Source organism: Gymnodraco acuticeps, unplaced genomic scaffold (assembly GCF_902827175.1).
Source record: "Gymnodraco acuticeps unplaced genomic scaffold, fGymAcu1.1, whole genome shotgun sequence".
Lineage (NCBI taxonomy): Eukaryota > Metazoa > Chordata > Actinopteri > Perciformes > Bathydraconidae > Gymnodraco > Gymnodraco acuticeps.
The window spans coordinates 559,726-574,330 of record NW_022989890.1 but is presented as its reverse complement, the minus strand read 5'-3'; the positions used below and the strand labels follow the sequence as shown (position 1 = coordinate 574,330).

The following is a 14,605-nucleotide window of genomic DNA, read 5'->3' as shown; positions in this document are numbered from 1 at the left end:
TGGGTTGTATTAAAAAGTATATTTTCTGACACTATTTATAGAAATAATCAGACATAAATCAAGAATCCTACACTGAATATTTGTAGAGGGAACTGGGCACCGTAATGTGACAATTTAATCACAAACTAGAAAATGCATTTCCTGCAGAAAATGCATGTGAATGCTGTAAACAGTGAACATTTATGGCTGAATTTAGCTGAAAATGCAGAAAAAGCTGAATATGTTATTAACTGAATGGTAGCTGCTTCTTGCTAAACAAATGCAGAAAAAGCTTAATATTTCAAAGAAAAGGTTTAAAAAAGGTATAAACAACAACATGTATAGCCTTGATGTCCTGAAATAGCTGAATAATGTAATAGTTGAATGGGTTCTGCAGCTGAAAATAGGCTGAAGGAGTTAAATATCAGATATAAGTAGTAGTGAATGAATTTGTATTAAGATGAGAAAAGAAAGTAAAAAGGCTTGGGAAACTTTTGAACTAACTTGATGGTGAATGATCTGTCGCCATGGCAATGACATTTGATGACATCCCATAATACTCTTAGATGTGTTGATGGCTGCATTGTTACCAAACCTGTGAAGTTTTGGGCCATTTCGAGTATTTTCACTGAAGTTATGAGAAAACCGTGTTTCATGGTGAGCATTGTGTTGCCATGGCAACGGCATTTGAAGAAATCTCAAAACTGTCACATAGATGTCTTCACGGCTGGACTGTTAGCACACATGTGAAGTTTGAGCACTCTTTGAACATTTGCATAGGAGTTATAGTGACATAATATTTTATGGCGAGGGATGCGTTTCCATGGAAACGGCATATGGTGAGATCTCAGATTTGGCGTAGAGCTCTTGAGGCATGGACCGGTGATATACAAGTGAAGATTGGGGGACGATTGGACAGTGTCGATTGGACTTACAGCCTCATCGTGTTTCATGGCGAGTGGTCTGTCGCCATGGCGACGACATTTGATGACACCCCATACTACGCTTAGATGCATTGATGGCTGCATCGTTATCAAACCTGTGAAGTTCTGGGCTGTTTGGAGTATTTTCACTGAAGCTATGAGAAAACCGTGTTTCAAGGCGAGCATTGTGTTGCCATGGCAACAACATTTGGAGAAATCTCAAGACTGTCCCGAATCGTCTTCACAGCTGGACTGTTGAAGTCTGCTGCATGTCAGTTGGAGTGATGACATCATCGTGTTCCATTACACAGGTGTTTATATTTGAACTAACGAGGTGTGTGGAGATCACAGGTTTCCATTGTTCTGAATGAGAGATGAACCTCTTACATGTGAACGTTTTGTGTAAGAACCGTAACAGATATCTGAGAAATTTCAAAACGTGAAGCATGTCAAGGAAGTTGAGTATCTGAAGTGTAATTTTTGTGTAGTTTTGGGTTTTAATGTGGCCTTTTTGGCAGTTTAACTAAAGGTGTGCGGCTGCTACCGTGAGGAAATATCTGCCTGAAATTACAATGGGCTTTAATGGAGGAATGTTGAACGTTTTTGTCACTTAATGCCCTCAAGAGGCATTTTCTTTAATATTTTTTCTTATTTTTTATTTATTTTCCAACCTAGGAGAGGTTTTCCTACGTTTTCCATGAAAACATATGTCTGAGGAGTGTAGGGTTTGGGAAGTATGGCAAGTTTAAAACATTTTTGGGGTAGAATTTTGAGCTGTCCTGCACTCTGTTTTGAGATCAAAGCACTCTAGAGTTAACGAGCTGCTCCATCTACTCTAATGTAAAAATCTTTAAAAGGCCTTTCTACCAAGCTCCAAACTAAATTCAATATCTCAAAAAGTTGAAAAGATATCAAAATTATTTTTATACAAGCTTTATAGCTGAAGGTATTGTGATCATTTGAAAGTTGGAATTAAGTGTTTGGCTGAAATTATGTGGAAGGAGATGCATTTGGCGCAAAGTGTAGGAAAAGTGGATTTGAAGGCATCTCCCATTGACTTCAATGTTACAAAAATAGTTTAAAAAGCTGAATATTTTGAAAAGTATAAAATATTTTGAAAAAGTTGAAGGTTTCCTATCGATTCCTGAACAGGCTGAATAGTTTAATATTTAAATGGTTTCTGTAGCTGAAAATAAGCTGAAGTTATGGAGTGCCAAAGTATTGGCTGAAATAATAATAATAAGGGGAAGAATAACGTTTTGAAGCACTATAGTGGAATGCTGTAAACAGCATTCGCACTAACTAATGTAAACTACTAATTAATTTGGTGAGAAACAACACACCCTGTCAAAGTTCATCTCTCCTCATACTTAATGGGTCCCACCCTTTTGAATCTTACCTTTTTCTTTATTACATTGACAACTTAAAGTCTGTGAATGAATATCAATGATTACCTTCTGAGGTTTTCCCATAAACTTGTCAAGTGTCATTCCCCTTTTTACTCCTTAGAAGTCTCCTAAAGGATAAAGTACACTTGCATCTGAACCTCCCACTTGAAAACACCGACAGACACTGCAATGCAAAGGAAGCAGATAAGTAAAGTAACTATTGAAGAGACTTCCTCAAGGAGAGAAGGCGAGGTTACATTTTTAAACTATTAGTGAATTTCTCAAGAAGAATATCAGCCATGGATGAACATCTCAACATCACCATTGATCCAGCTTGTTTACAAGATCCCCCGCTGGCTATTGACGTGATAAAGCGTAAGTGACCTATATTACCATATCCTGCTTGCTGATAATGTTTACTTATCAACTAATCTGAGCTAATGACGAAAACAACTCACTCGTGTGTGAAGCTGTGTGCCTTAGAGTCTTGAATGAGACATATCATTTAAATGTGTTCTTGTTTTATTTGCCTCTCTTCCTAAAACGTGACACAATTTTCTTTTAACCCAAATATTGTGCTGATTATTTCACATAAATAGCATTGCGACTGTTTAGAGTCGGAGAGGTCCTGATAATTTATTCCAGTAAATTACTCTGACCTACTAATTGACCTTTCCGAAGTTATTGAGTCTATGTAAGTTTGCTGCTTGGCTCAGATCCACCAACGTCAGCAAGATCTCACCTCTATTAACTTCCCGAAGAACCAGGTTTCAATTAACTGCTGTTTCAATTCAGACAACTCTTTTTTTAATCTGTTTAAGGGATCCCGAAGGATTTTGATATCAGTAAATGGAGTGTGCTCCTACCTAAGTGTGTGTGGCAGGGTGCAATCTTACCTTTGAAGCAGGAGAGGAGAGCACAGGTGTCTTTTAAATTATCCCAATCCAACAGGTGGGATTCAGTTTATTTGAAGAAAAATAGGTCCAAACTAATACAGGGTTTTTACCTTCTCTCTTTACAACATTATAATCATACTAAAAACCTGGTGCTGTGATCATGTTCAAATATGAAACTTTAATTCACAGTCTTACATTTATTACCAAAATGTTTTCATTTCAACTGCCCAATTCAGTTGTGACATTTTAAAATTCTCCCGATAGAATTTAGAGGTATTTCCTCGTAAAAAGACCGGTGAGCATAAAAAGCGCATTCAACTTTTCATTCACCAATCAATTCACATCAGTTTCATACCGTTTTTTCCGACACAGACGGCGGATTAACCTTTCAAAAACACATTCCTATCCGCCAAGGTTTCGGAGGAAGATTTCCTCACAGGTCGCGGGTTATAATATTCACAAACACATCTCTCATCAAATCATTCCACTCAGCCAACAACCAAGAAATTCACTCAGCATTCAAACCAAATTCACTCAGCATTTCAACCAAATTCACTCAGCATTTCAACCAACAAATTCAAGAGATAGTTACCAAGTTTGAGAGAACCTTTACCGAGAGCTATTAACCCAGCTCTGAAGGACACAGCCTTCCGGGAGAGAGTCTACCAGGGGAAACCCCCCTCTCTCTCGCGCTCTCTCAAAAAACCAGTCTCTTTATGCTAAAAAAACTGGATCGAAACCCCAAAAAACAAACTCCTCCTCTACACCCAATTTGTGGAAAACTGCGCATGCCCTCTAATGTACAGGGCTAAACATGTCCCGACATGTTCCATAGCTTTATGGCATAAGACACAACTTTTCATGTGAGGTAAAAAGGACATGAACTCTTTTTGGCCTCTAATGTGTTTCTCCTTAAGCCTGAAGCCCCCCCTCCCTGTGGACTGCTGCCAGAGGAGACACCCATAACTCATAGATCTTATACACTCAACCTAAACAAACCACTTTGTTTTGTTTATACTGTAACTATAGAAAAACCTAAAATATGAAGCATTTTCATCGTGGGTTATACAAGAATATAATTGATTATAACTAACTTTCGTTTTTAAGTATTAAACATACTATGAAAACTCACAACACGACGTATGAATACTAATGTGGTTCCCTTTCTGTTTTTAAATCAGAGCTAGATGTGTTTGATTTCTGCCTGTACCTCATGCTCACCTTCATGGCCTGCGTATCCCTGCTGCTGTACCTGGAGCAGTGCGCTTATATTTATAAAAATATGCCCTACCCCAAGAAGACCACCCTCATGTGGATAAGTGGTGCTGCACCAGTAAGCATTTTATTTTAATTTTTTTTTATATATTGTGCTATTTCTTATACCAATAGGTGAAACAAATCATTATTAACCTCATGTCCTAAAGTATGCCCATTAATGAATTGCTCTTTTTTTTTTTAGGTCATTGCCACAATGTCTTGTTTTGGGATGTGGATCCCGAAGGCAGTCATGATCACAGATATGACCTCTAACTGGTACGTTTCACCAGCTAAATTAGTACCCAGGGAAAAGTATTTTCTCACACCGTAAAGTTTTTTAACAGCGTAAATATGATATAGTAGGATATTTACAGAAGTCGTAGACTCTTACTTTAAACATATAAAATGATCAGTTGTCTGTTATCGCATCGCTCTGACCGGAAGCTAGTTCTCACTTTGTGAACTCAGATATCCTTTTTTGAATTGAAATCCACATCTTTCTTTACTATGTTTTAATCAATATCTTAATTAAAATAAACACCTTTCTGCCTTTAAAACTGCCCGGCAAACGTGCACCCCTGGTATGAATAAGCTAAAGAACATGGGAGGACGTTTTAACTACGTGTTGAATCAGTACACACACCCAGAATGCCTCATCACCAACCTGCACGTGCTCAACTTCAATAAAACGCAGGAACGTTTTATAGGCTTTTGCCACCTTCAGTAATAGCCTGCATTTTATGTGTTTTCTGATTTACGAGATTTAAGCACAGTACGTACAGTACAGCATGTGCTTCCTATTTGTACTCACTGTCAGAAAACAAGTTCTCTTCTTTGTAATCAATTAAAACAATTGGCATATGGCTTTCTTGCTGAAACCACTCAAGTCAAATTTATGAAATTGCAAAAGAAAAGTCCAGTACCTGAAGTGTTTTCTTTGTAAGAATCACTTCTCTTTATCTGTGTAGTTATTTTGCAGTCGTGGTGTATAAGGTCTTGGTTCTGATGATCGAGGAGTTGGGCGGCACCAATAATTTTCTGCAGAGATTTTCCACGGAGACCTTTCGGGTCAACACAGGCCCGTGCTGCTGCTGCTGCGTCTGTCTACCCCGCGTGCACATGTCACGGTATTTATACCCGCCTACACAAATACTACCATTCTGCCTTTAGCAATTGAAGCCTGTGGTCTTTTAATGTGTATATAGAGATTTTTAGGCAATTTAATCATGCTCTTATTTATATCCATTCATTCTCTCTATTGACTACACATTGTGAACATTTATAATGAGTATATTTCTTTGTATGGGATCATTCAGGCGATTGTTATTCTTCCTGAAGTTGGGAGCTCTTCAGTATGCAATCCTAAAGACGGTGCTCTCCATCCTCTCCATAGTCTTGTGGACAAACGGCAACTTTGATCTCTCTGATGTAAGGGTTTGATAAGTGTCACATCTCACTGCGCTGGATATTAAGTGAACTTGACATGAACAAAGCATTTGTTTTGCTTCTTTTTCAGTTAGAGATTACTGGTACAGCCATTTGGATTAACCCGTTCATTGGCATTCTCACTATCATCTCCCTTTGGCCTGTTGCCATCATCTTCATGAACGTTAACAGCCATCTACGCAGCATCAACTTGGTACCCAAGTATGCCATCTACCAAGTGAGTCAATACAACCAACACTTAAAGTACACTATTCTCAATTTTCTTTCCAGCAAAAGCCTTGGTGAAAAACAGTATATGCATCCTTATCAGGAAAGCAAAACAGAAAGTGAAACATCTAGGGTGTAATCTCTCTGTTGCAAATCTCTAGCCAGATGGTTGAGGTTAGACTCAAAAGATCATGACTTGAAGGTAACCCTTGGTTGATAACCCGTCTTTTTTACACTACAACACTCGGGTTCAGTAGTCTTACCTCTCGTATTATATTTGCCTGTGAGTATTTCCCTTTTCCCTGTGGTTTCTTCAGCAGCTCCCGGTGGGTAAAGGCCTTTACGGTTAGGATTGGCCTCGGATGGTAAGGTTAGGAGTAAGTCTCATGAGAGGTTTCACAGTTTTGCAAATCGGCGGTAACCATCAATACAAGTCTGTGTTATACCGACAGATCATCAAAGCTTAAATGTCAGGAGTCTCAATTTATAAAAACGAAAGCAGTACAAATTAGTGTCGAACAGAGTTTTCACACCAATCTCCTTGGCTTTATTTGCGTTTGTTTGGGGTCATAATACAAAACTTTTGCTAGAAAACTAGATATTGACATATGATGCACTGCATAGAGTATGTAACTAATCAAGTCTTGGTTTTCTCATCAGCTCATACTCGTACTGAGTCAGCTGCAGACATCAATCATTAACATCCTGGCATTGAATGGCACCATCGCCTGCGCCCCTCCCTTCTCTTCTCAAGCTCGTGGCTCCAGTAAGAAACCTCTCTGAAAGTCAGCTGCTCATGTGTGAAGTAAAATAATCCATCTGACACCCTGTTTATGTCTCTTTCCCTCTCTGTTGTGTAGTGCTAAGTCAGCAGATGATGATCATGGAGATGTTCATCCTCACTCTGATCAATCGGAGACTGTACCGTCGTACGTATGACGCACTTCCCTCAGAGGAGGCACATGACAACAACCACAACGCCCTGCAGACTGCCCTCGTGGAGCATGATGTCTAAAAAAGGAGACAGTGATGTAAGAGTGGAAGTCAACACTGCTCTTAACGATGTGTCAGATCCTCTAAATTAAGAGATAATCAAATATCCCAAACTTTAAAGTTATATAATATTATTTGAAGATAACTTGTTTACCTCATTCCGTGATAGAACAAAAACCATTAACTGTTGAAAGTTTAGTTTTTTCATTATTTTATGTATGTATAGTAAAAAAGGTGGACAAAAGGTTGGAGATGTAGGTTTATGAATATTTGTGTATGGGAGAACATCATTTTTACATTTGTCTAGTAAACTAGTGTGTGAGAAACATAAAGAGAGACTATCCAATAATGGTGACTTTGGTCAATGTGTGGATGCTGAAATGAGTCCTAAAATGATATTTGATGCTTTGTGTTTTTATTACTGAAGTGTACAGTAAATAAAGATGGATATGTTTTTGTCATGAAAGGGCCCAGGTTGAATGCATTGTACTGAGGATATATTTGATACAAAGGATCTATTTTCTCTTCTGTTCCCAGTGTATAGAGTAAAATGTTTTTGTCTTCACGCAATCTGGGAAAAACAGCCAGATTTCTTCAAAGATTGCTGACCCACTTACTCAGACCTACTTGAGACACAGACGGATGAGACAGCAGCTTTATTTTCAGACTCAGTGTACACCCAACATCCTTCTACAGCCAAACTGTGTTGTTTCATAAGCAACCACAAGAGGCCATGCTCGTCCAACCAAAAAAAAGTTGACTCACATGATTAATATTTATTATTTCTTTCAGTTCAGCCAGAACTAACAGGTTTAGTCAGTTACTTATTTTAGGAGGAATAATTCAAGTCATTAACGAATGTTTGTACCAAGCCCAACATCCAATAAACTGTCTAAAAACATCAAACAAACCGGATACCCTATGTCTTTTTAGGTATTTGCTTGCTATGTTCTTTGTTGCCTTCTTGCAAATCTTCCCAAACATTTGTATCACATCAATTAACTAAAAATGTGTAGGAAATAATTACTTGAGCACGTTTTTCATAAATCTCTTTTGAACTTTTACCAAATGCCTGTTCAAAAACACATTTAGACATAATATTATTGGCAAAACTAAACAATAAGAAAGATAACTAATATACAATGTAGTTGAATCAAATGTTATTTCCCTGAATCGTGTCATTTCACTTACATTTCATTAATAACTCTCAAATGTGTGATTGTCTTCAGGACCGCAGTTTACTCTGTTAAGGTTGTTAAAAGGTCACCCCACACAAGATTGATCACTTTTAATGATTGAATTAATTTTTTGTACAACCAAAACAACAGTATCCCTTCATTGGATGCATTGCATTGTGTTATATTTGTTATCTAATAGGTTTTAAACCATGCTTTTTGAAGTCATGTGCAGCATAAGGGACAAAGAGGAAAATATTGTCCACTTAAAGTTTAATAATTTCCCAAATTTAAATCGGATGAATGGGTGCCCTTATTATAAATATTTGTTATTAAACTATAAAACGGCATTGCTTTTTTATTTTTTGACCAGTTTTCAAAATAAAAGCAGAACTGTTCCAATAAAAGATGAATAGGCTGCATTTTTACATTACATTACATTTAGCTGACGCTTTTATCCAAAGCGACTTACAATAAGTACATTCGACCAGGAAGACACAACCTTGAAGAAAACAGAATCATATACAGTAAGTACATCAGGTTTCATAGAGCCAAACATTTCAAGTGCTACTCAACTGGCTTTAGATAAGCCAGTCCTTTATTAGTATAAAGGCATTTGAAGGTGCATTGCCTTAATCTGAATGAGATGTTCACATAAAGCCAGATCATTTCTAATTCAAAATGTGGCCCTATTAATGGAGCATTTGTCTTTGGTGTTATGTAAACAGAGTCATCAGACAGAGAGGAAGGGGAAGCTGCGTTCAGGGTGGGTTGATGACAGCCCCTGGCCCTGCATTGCTGACGAAAGCTGCTTAGCTCCTCAGTTGCTATGGCAACAAGGGAGAGCAGCCAGACAAAAACGAGGCAAAGGGGAGGGGCTTTCAAGGGAGAAATAGAGGAGAAAGGGCTGGATGGGAGAGACAGACAGAGGGAGGGATACAGACAACCGATATAGAAAAACACTGAGAGCAACGGAGGTAAAGCAAGCCTACAGAAGAGGAAAGATATAACGTCTGGACATCAATGCTCTCTCCACTGACTGGGGAATAATAACAGCAGGAAGTGACTATAGGATGGAGAACGGGGGAAACAGAGAGAAGATGGATGTACAAACGGAGAACATGGACCCCCCGCCTTGTGAATCCCAGGCGAGTGGAAAAATCAGAAAAGGATTCAAGCTGTTTGGTAAACGCAAGCCAGGGAACATCTTTTCTATTCGAAGCAAAGGGGATGGAAACAACAAGTCACCTGTTAACACGAGCAAAACCATAGATGGAGTATCGGAGAACGCTGCACCAGATTCAGAGCAGGAGCTGGACAAGGAAAGGGGACAGGAGCTGAGTCAAGGAGAGAGGGAGCCGTCAGAGGTGGAGCAGCTTGGAGAATATGGCGTTATGGCTGCTGCTCCATTTCGCGCCTCCATTTCTTCAACCAGTTCAGCCAAGTCCCTCAGCTTCCTGTCGTTGCTGAGGGGCGGCCGGAGAGGAGTAGGGGACCGTCGAGTCCAAACTGTGTCCCAGCCTGTGGGCAGGCAACGGCGAGGGCTGAAGGGTCTCTTTAACAATGTTACGTTCAGGTCAAAAGATAAAGAGGAGAAGGAGGAAGCACCTCCGAGCCCACTTCTCATGTTGTCCCGCGCCAACAGTGTGGAAATCATCAAAGAGGATATGACCCTCACCCCACAATGCCAGCCGCGCTTTCTGAAGAGCCGAAAGACTGAGAGCTGGGAGGCGAGCAGTTTAACAACACAGGACAGTGCAGACACGTCCCCATCAGAGACCACAGCTCCTCAGGCGACAGCGGGAAATGTGAGTAGAACTAACGAGCATGTGCCAACTTTACCCACTTCTGACCCACCCTTGGTACCCGGTGATAACAGCCTCAGCTGCCTGCTTGCAGACATCTCCTCTCTCCTGACCTTTGACTCAATATCAGGGGGTGGAGACATGATGGCTGATGTGGAGGCAGAGTGGGGAAGAGCCAGCAGTCCCATCACTGCCGCTTGGACCGAAGTCACGCCATCGTCCACATCTATCTTCTCCAAACCCACCATGTCACGACCACTGACCTCCGTTAGCACTGCTGCTACGGCAAAACCCTCTCCCGTAGCCGTCCCCACAACAGCCTCCGCCCAATCCTACACCCAATCCTACACCCCTGGGACAAAGACAGCTACAAGAGCTACGACCTCTTCTCCCGTTTCCAGGCCGAGCTCAATCATCACGACGTTGACCAAAGCTTCCACTTTGACAACTAACTCAGTCACATTAAACTCGGACTCTACTCCAGCCTCTGCCACTTATGCTAGCATTAAAATTACATCAACTCCAATCGCAACTAAATCCTCAACTCCCCCTGTAACATTGACAAGCTTTTCGGCTCCTAAAATATCTCAACCTTCAGCGGCAATTAAATCCACACTGAGCACCACCTCTAATTCTACAACAGCTCCCCCGAACACCCCGGCTGCCGTAGCCAAGGCTCCCCCAATCGGTCCAAATCTTACTTTCAAGGCGAGCAAATTCGCATCTATTACACCTCCTCCTCAAACTATTGCTTCAGTAAGTACACCTTTGACTGTAGCTACTCCAACCCCTGCATCAGCTAAAGCTCCCCCAGTAACCCATAGCCCTCCCACCCCTGTTGTTTTTACCCAACCTCCACCTGCTAAATTTGATACAGTTAGTAGTTTGAACCTGAAAACTTCCACTTCCTACAAACCTTCCCTCAGTTCAGCTGCAGGAGAACCTAAAGCCCCAGTGATAATCTCACCAGTTTGTGCTGTTACTCCCAAACCCGAACTGGTTATGCCCCCCAAGGTGACAACGGTTCCCACATCAACTACGACCCCCGGCTTGGTATCTGCACCCATTTCCAAGCCTACTCTCAACTGTAGCCCACTGGATTTAAATAAGGCCCCTCCTTCCCTTGCAAAAGTTCCAGATATCCTTCCTTCCTCTAACCTGACTGCTGTTACTAAAACCCAAGCCAGCCCTGTGTCTGTCCCAACTCCATCATCAACTTCTTTAGATAAGATTCCTCCCCTGACTAAACCCCCTTATGCACCAGTCTCTTTAGATAAGATGGCCCCTGCTCCAACTCCAACCCCAACCCCTGCTCCTCATGCTGTTTTTACAGCCTCTCCAGCACCTCCTCCTCCAGTTCAGATCGCAGTCCCTCAACCTAAAGCCCCACCTGCTCCTGCTCAAATCCCAATTTCCGCACCTAAAGATTCACCTACTCCTACTGCAATGCAAGTTTCTCAATCTAAATACCCTCCTGCTCCTGCTGAAACCCCAGTTTCTGTATCAAAACCCCCTCCTGCCCCTGCTCGGATCCCAGTTGATGTATCTACTGAACGTTCTGCCCCTGTACAAACCCCAGTTTCAGTATCAAAACCCCCTCCTGCCCCTGCTCGGATCCCAGTTGATGTATCTACTGAACGTTCTGCCCCTGTACAAACCCCAGTTTCAGTATCAAAACCCCCTCCTGCCCCTGCTCGGATCCCAGTTGATGTATCTACTGAACGTTCTGCCCCTGTACAAACCCCAGTTTCAGTATCAAAACCCCCTCCTGCCCCTGCTCGGATCCCAGTTGATGTATCTACTGAACGTTCTGCCCCTGTACAAACCCCAGTTTCAGTATCAAAACCCCCTCCTGCCCCTGCTCGGATCCCAGTTGATCTATCTGCTGAACGTTCTGCCCCTGTACAAACCCCAGTTTCAGTATCAAAACCCCCTCCTGCCCCTGCTCGGATCCCAGTTGATGTATCTACTGAACGTTCTGCCCCTGTACAAACCCCAGTTTCTGTATCTAAACCCCCTCCTGCCCCTGCTCGGATCCCAGTTGATCTACCTGCTGAACGTTCTGCCCCTGTACAAATCCCAGTTTCTGTATCTAAACCCCCTCCTGCCCCTGCTCAGACCCGAGTTGATGTATCTACTGAACCTTCTGCCCCTGTACAAATCCCAGTTTCTGTATTAAAACCCCATTCTGCTCAGATCCCAGTTTCTCAACCCAAACCCCCTCCTGCACCAACCCTTGCCCATAGCCCTGTCACTTCTCCTTCTTCGACCCCTGGTGAGGCCCCAGCTTCTGCTAAGATGCTAGCAAGTGGACGGGCATCAGTCGATGGTGGACTGACTAGTCCAAGTAGCACAGGTCCTCAGACCATGCTGTCAAAAACAGAAGAACTCCAGGGCCAGCCCAGGGAAAGGAGGATACCTCAACCAAAGGCATCAGGATTGAGTAAAATCCCTGTTGTTGGAGGGGGCAGAGCAGGCAGGATACCTGTCCGGGACAGTCAACACGATGATGAGGAAGCAAGTAGGGACCCACCTACTCCTGTTCTCGAAAAAGAGAGGCCTCATTTCAACTCACATGATGCCGGGATCAAAGATAAGATCTGTAATGTTGAGGCTAATGTGCCCACCTCAAAAAACACACAGGAGGAGAGTCAACAGCTTCCCCAACCGAAGGTCCTCACCAGTTTACCGCGTGACTCAAAGATCCCTGTGAAACATGGCGCTCCGCCTCACGCTGCCTCACAAATCCCTCAGGCGAAAGAACCCTATCGTACCAAGATACCCGTGTCCAAGGTTCCTGTCCGCAGGGCCGGTAATAAACCTGCAGCTGCATGTGGAAGCACCCAGATAAGAAAATAAAACAATGGACTGCATCAATCAACGATACAGATTATGGCTTTGACTGCGACTTTTCTCCTCTATATAACTACACAACCTGACTTTTTTTCAGTTTTCTAGACAGTGATTCTTGGCTTCACTGCGATAGTACCAGAGTCAAGAGGCTGACAGCACTCAAGCACAAAATATCTCCACAAGGAGCCGAAGCAACAATCCTGGCTCTTTGGTGCTGAGCCAACTGGACACGCTCTCAGGAAAGGTTCAGGGTCACACCTGGACACACAGCAGCATCGTTGACTAAGGATAAGCAAGATGAAAAGGACTTCTGGGAACATAGACAAACACATACACAACATGGGCGAGTGCCTTTTTATAAGGGTGCTTTTCCGACTCAGAATTAATATTTTCTACAATGCTTTTAACTTTTGTTACTCCCACCTTTTGTAGAAACCGTCAACTCTTTGTCTTTCTTTCCAGCAAATCTCTTTGATAATAACCAGTCCCTTTATTTATGTCAGAAGAAGAACAGCAAGAGCTCTATAAAGTAATGCAACGACCAAATTTACATTCCACACCAATCTCTGGATGTATGTAGCATAAAAACGTGCCATTAATCTTTGCACATGATGTTGAAATGTACATCGCCTGTGTCGACTGCTCATATGTAACATGATCAGATCTCACTGTGAACTATGGGACGGACTGGTTTTGAGGGAGAATTGGAACTAACCTTCCTCCCAGTGAAGTGGACAGTGGACAGCAGCTATTATGAATGGCACTGTGGACATTTGAGTGAAACAGAGAGGATGCTGAGATGAGATCTCACTGGCACTGCTCCTTATCCCACTTATACTCGGATGAGATCAATATCTCTGTCTATAGTCTCATCTATGTTGTTCTGTTTCCTATTTAATCAATAAAACAATATGAATATACTTCGCAAGATGAGATCTGTTTAAGTTGTGGATTTTATCCGGCATGTTTAATATTGTGTACGTTTGCAGAAATGTGGTACATAGTAAATGATTTATCAGCTGTGTTTTAAGAAGGATTAGAAATGTTGTGATCCTTATATGTGGAAGGAAGTGAAGAAGAGTAGGATCATAGTAAAGAGATCTGATACACATTTGACATTTTCACGAATGGCTCACCATCTTACTACAGCCTGGGCTCATAGAAACATCATTACAACATCATCCACACTGAAAGCTCACTGACCTGAAAAGCGAGCACATGAATGTCAGTAGAGCCCGGCCAATCAGCTGCAAGGGAAACCGCTTAACATGCATACCTTATTATCAGGAAAAGGGTTCGGGAATGTGTGTCATTGCTATTTTTAGTGCGAAATGCACCCAATGAATGTGCTGCATAATGCCTGAGTGGATAATTTGATTTGGTCATTTAGTACCAGTCAGTTAGTCATTGAATAGTAGAAGAAAAGCTTGGTTATTTGAACAGGAAAGGCTGTCAAAAAAAAGGGCCTTCTTAATTTTGCACAAGAAATTTAGGAAAAACATGTTGAAAAGCAAAAGTGCTACTATTGGTGAGAGTAAAACCTCAGGTTAAAGATGGGAAGTTGATTTGAGTCATGGGGTAATGTTTAGAGGCATCTGGTGTTAGGAATAAGGCGTAAGGGTGCATTTCTTACCAAAAAAATGTGGAGGTGACACAAAAAGACCTCTGTGTACTTCAGCAAGC

The 14,605-nt window shown here is 41.7% G+C and overlaps 2 protein-coding genes across 4 annotated transcripts; both read left to right on the top strand.

Annotated features, from left to right (window-relative positions):
- The first annotated feature begins 1,156 nt into the window (after positions 1-1,156).
- LOC117536718 (organic solute transporter subunit alpha-like) lies at positions 1,157-7,963 on the top strand. Of its 3 annotated transcripts, none has more exons than XM_034201711.1 (9): positions 1,157-1,213; positions 2,412-2,665; positions 4,368-4,519; positions 4,646-4,719; positions 5,412-5,570; positions 5,760-5,871; positions 5,960-6,106; positions 6,757-6,862; positions 6,957-7,963. In XM_034201711.1, exons 2-9 carry the CDS (start codon positions 2,590-2,592, stop codon positions 7,109-7,111), a joined length of 981 nt encoding a protein of 326 aa, XP_034057602.1. In that variant the 5' UTR covers positions 1,157-1,213; positions 2,412-2,589; the 3' UTR covers positions 7,112-7,963. The 3 variants fall into 3 exon arrangements, with proteins under 3 accessions (XP_034057602.1, XP_034057609.1, XP_034057616.1); XM_034201718.1 differs by lacking the exon at positions 1,157-1,213 and adding an exon at positions 1,219-1,236; XM_034201725.1 differs by lacking the exon at positions 1,157-1,213 and adding an exon at positions 1,249-1,304.
- Positions 7,964-9,167: 1,204 nt separating this feature from the next.
- On the top strand, positions 9,168-13,855 carry si:ch211-244c8.4 (calphotin). The gene has a single exon (XM_034199603.1). It carries the CDS (start codon positions 9,338-9,340, stop codon positions 12,926-12,928), a length of 3,591 nt encoding a protein of 1,196 aa, XP_034055494.1. The 5' UTR covers positions 9,168-9,337; the 3' UTR covers positions 12,929-13,855.
- Positions 13,856-14,605: the final 750 nt, after the last annotated feature.